Source organism: Symsagittifera roscoffensis, chromosome 4 (genome assembly GCF_963678635.1).
Source record: "Symsagittifera roscoffensis chromosome 4, txSymRosc1.1, whole genome shotgun sequence".
Lineage (NCBI taxonomy): Eukaryota > Metazoa > Xenacoelomorpha > Acoela > Convolutidae > Symsagittifera > Symsagittifera roscoffensis.
The window spans coordinates 57478334-57482379 of NC_087065.1; the positions used below are offsets into that span (position 1 = coordinate 57478334).

A 4046-nucleotide genomic window follows, 5' to 3' on the forward strand; every position below is an offset into this window, starting at 1 on the left:
TAAAAACTTTACCAATTGATGCAGTTTTCTCTAGTTGGGTTCATGTTATCAAAAAAGTGCCTACCACAAATCGTTCTAGAAATTCTAAGAGCTTAAAAGGCATCTATTTTTTCTTTCAAATTTGAAAGTTGTGATTTTTTTAAGTGACTTGGTGGCTTTCCTATCATTGTTTGTCTTCTAGCTTACGATGCTAAGTTTGTTTTGTATCGCAATAGAAAAGAAGGTCTGCCTCGGTGGCAGACCTTCTTTAGAACCTCTAATTGATATATTCCAAATGGTACAAGTAATTTAGTGTGCATTTTTTGTGTTTCAACGTTTTTGGAAATAAAATTTCATCTATGCGTCTTCTTATTGTGAAAAGTCTTTGAATTTTTTTGTGATGTACCTACTTCAGTTTAAATATTTTTCGTGGATTTTTTGATCGGCGATTTTGAGAACAAAACTTACCGAGCTGGTAAGAAACTGAAAAGTAGCCTTTGGGTTTCATTGTTAGTTATTTTAAAAGAATTTCCAGTTTGTTTAAGGTAGAAAAGTGGATGATAATTCTTTAAGTCCCCCGATCAGAATGTGCGATTAGGAGTCGATGAACGTAGTAAGTTTCAGGCTCAAATGGCTTAGTGGTTGTTTTTGATTTTTTTAGATTCAGTTCTTTTTTCCTTTGTTAAAAGGAAGGCAAGCTCCACTATCGAACAGCAAAAATGTAAAGGGCACGGAAAACGTGATCAACTTCTAGTTTCAAAAGTCGAATTTAATTTTCAGATTTCCCACCGAAACACAAATTATACTTATTGATCCAATTTTCTCAATTTGGGTTCATTTTATCGAAAAGGTCCCAAGCTAAAATTGTTCTAGAAATTCAAAAGCTTTGACGGTATCTATCTTTTTCTTTGGAATTCGATAGTTAAGATTTTTTCAAAAAAGTCAGTGGTTTTTTTTGTGTTTACTAGCGTTCATTGACTCTTCTCCAACTGTCTGTTGGCTATGTTTTAATTTTTAAGATGCGAGTGTTGAACCGAATAGGTATCCTTGAAAAAGGTGTAGGCAGACTCATTCTTTCAACGCTGTTGCAACGAAGATGCTGCTGTCAACAGACAGAATCATCGTCAAGTCTACAAGATTCCGAAGTAAGAACGCGGTTTGCGCCGAGTCCGACTGGAATATTGCATTTAGGAGGCTTGAGAACCGCTTTGTATAATTATCTTTTCGCGAAAAAGCACGATGGTTTCTTCATCTTGCGAATTGAGGACACGGACCGAACAAGGTTCCATGAGCGAGCAATGGATTCGATCTGGGAAGCTTTGAATTTTGTTAATCTGGTTCCGGATGAAGGTCCAACCGACAGAGCAATGAAGACTGAAAAAGGTAGTTTTGGTCCTTATGTGCAATCCAAGAGATGCCCTGTTTATCAGAAGTATGCTGAAAAACTATTGGAAGAAGGCAAAGCGTACAGATGCTTTTGCTCGTCACATAGATTGACTGTGATAAAACACGCAGCATACGAGAGTGGAGTAATACCGCGGTACGACGGAAAGTGTAGATACATGTCTGAATCGGAAATAAACGAGCGAATCTCGAGGCGTGAACCATTCACACTTCGGGTAAAGTTGCCTCAGTCCATGGATGATTATGAAGATAAAGTCCACGGGTCTGTTCCGGGAATTGTAGACGAAGGTGACTTCATAATAATTAAATCAGATGGGTTTCCGACATACCATTTTGCGAACGTAGTGGACGACCATCTAATGAAGATTACTCATGTATTACGTGGGATTGAATGGCTACCAGCTGTTCCAAGACATCTATTTTTGTATCAGCAGCTGGGCTTTGAGCCTCCGGAAATTCATCATTTGCCTTTAATTGCAAACGAAAACGGACAAAAGTTGTCGAAAAGGGATCGCCATACGATAAATGTTTCTAATTTTATCGAGGCTGGATACAGTCCGGAAGCTTTGCTGAATTACTTAACACTGACTGGAGGTGGATTTCCAATTTTGAAAGAAAATGAAGGTCAATTGAAATTGATGAGTCTTGATGAAATGTGTGAAAAGTTTCAGCTCGATAAAATCAAACACAATTCGGCGTGTCTCGATCAGAAAAAGTTGGAGCACTTAAGTAGACTTGATTTGAATGAAAAATGGAAAACTAAAGGCGGCCAGGATTTTGTACTTGCCACTTTGAAGAAACATTTGGAAGAGTATAAATTAGACGAAGCTCAATTAGCCGACGAAAAGCTGATGAAAATGTTGGAACATAGAATACGTGACGTGAAAACGGTCAAAGAGTTTGTGGTTTCTCCCGAAACTAGATTTCTGTGGGCTTGGGAACCTCCTTTTGAATCATCCTTCGTCAGTATTCAAAAGCAAAATAAGATAATTGATTACGCTATTGAGAAACTATCGCAATGCGAGGAACCGCTGACTCAGCAGGAGCTGGAGTCCAAGTTGTCGCCACCTGACAGCCCCTTCTATAAATCTAAATTATTCACCTGTATTCGACTATGTCTTTCCATTCACAAAAGTGGACCCCGTGTGATTGACATGTTGTTGATGTTGGGCAAAGCGGAGTCAATAAGAAGACTGCAAGTTTCGGTAGACACGCTGAGAGCTGCTCGAAATGAATTGAGGCAGGAGTCAATGACCATGAAATCAGCTGGAGCTGAAAACTCTAAAACTTAGAAAACTGAAATGAATCAAAATATACCTTTTTTTAAATTCAATTTTATGCCCTGTTTTCATCACATGGATTTCAGAAAGAAATTCATCCCTTAAAGGAGTTCGGTCACATGTAAAATCAAGTGAACCTCGTTAACATAAACGGTTAGTGTACTAATGCAAAATAATTGCTCAGAAAATGGTTCTGAATTGGAGCGTTCACACAGGTAAGATTCCAGATTTTTCTACCAAGGATTTAGTTCTAAATCGTAGGGCCTACTTTTTTTCTTAGTAAAGTTTTTAGCTTGAGATGCTGCTTAGATATTTTGAAAATATTTCTCGGTGATTTTCACCTGTTGTAACACATACCTTTTCCTAGGTTCTTTTACTAAGTATACTAGGTTCTTTTTCTGGAAAAAAAAACATAAAATTTTAGCACGCTCAATTTTGATTTTTTGCAGTTTGATTTCTGATTTATTTTCGAGTTGGTTCAATTGAAATCCGTTTGCTAAAAGAATCGACATTTCGCTCTCCAACTACAAAAATGCAAATGATGTGAAAAAAGTTAATGACATAAGTTTAGCAAAAGGCTTTAAAATAAAAAGCTTCCCATCTTAATAAACATCCGATTGACTCCGTTTTCTCTACTTGGTTTAGTTTAATGGAAAATTTGCCCATCATCATGATCAATTTTTGAAATTGATAGCTTCAAAGTGATGTTTATTCACAGTTCAGAAAATGAAATTCACCTCTTCGTCTTCTTTGGAAATTATACTCCTCTTGGTTGCAAATATTAAGCATGCATGATTATTGTTATTTTAAATATCCGTCCTTTTCAAAATTTGCTTTTTATGTTGGTTGTGATTTTTCCAACTCGATTTTTTTTGGTTTTCTTTGGCTTAATAGGCTTCGGCCTATTTAATATCGGCTTAGTGGGCTAATTATGAGTGGTTTCAAGGGAAATATAACTTTTATGCTCACCTCTGGATAGCACAAAATGCTAAAAACTTAATAGAAATTATAGTTCAAGTTTTTCATGACAACAGTTTTTTTCGGCTTTTTTTCCGGATTGATAAGTTTCGGACTATATTATATCGGTTTAATGGCCGCATATTGCCCCGTTCGATGGCCGAAAAAGGTTTGTGGGTGCATGTCCGTGTTTTTAGGGCGAGGGGACTTCATAACTTCGTAAAAAATTTAAGTCTTAAAAACTTTTTTTCTATGCAATAGGTTTGCCCATATTGCGTCGTTTCACGAACTGTGTATATTTTTTGAGGGTGAGGTGAACCTAATAACTTTTTGTTAGTCTTCATTTTTTTGTAATCTTTCGGCTTGGCCTATATTGTTTCTTTTCACACGTGAATAAAGTTTGTGAGTGTGTTTGTTTGAGAGTGT

General features: G+C 36.7%; 1 protein-coding gene across 1 annotated transcript; it reads left to right on the forward strand.

Annotated features, from left to right (window-relative positions):
- The first annotated feature begins 947 nt into the window (after positions 1–947).
- Positions 948–2728, forward strand: LOC134844106 (nondiscriminating glutamyl-tRNA synthetase EARS2, mitochondrial-like). Its single transcript, XM_063860591.1, has one exon. The coding sequence runs from the start codon at positions 999–1001 to the stop codon at positions 2673–2675; it is 1677 nt and encodes a 558-aa protein (XP_063716661.1). The 5' UTR covers positions 948–998; the 3' UTR covers positions 2676–2728.
- The last annotated feature ends 1318 nt before the right edge of the window (positions 2729–4046 follow it).

What these genes read in the sequence shown, in the direction of transcription:
- LOC134844106 (XM_063860591.1), top strand. Translation starts at nt 999, where the DNA reads ATGCGAGTGTTGAACCGAATAGGTATCCTTGAAAAAGGTGTAGGCAGA.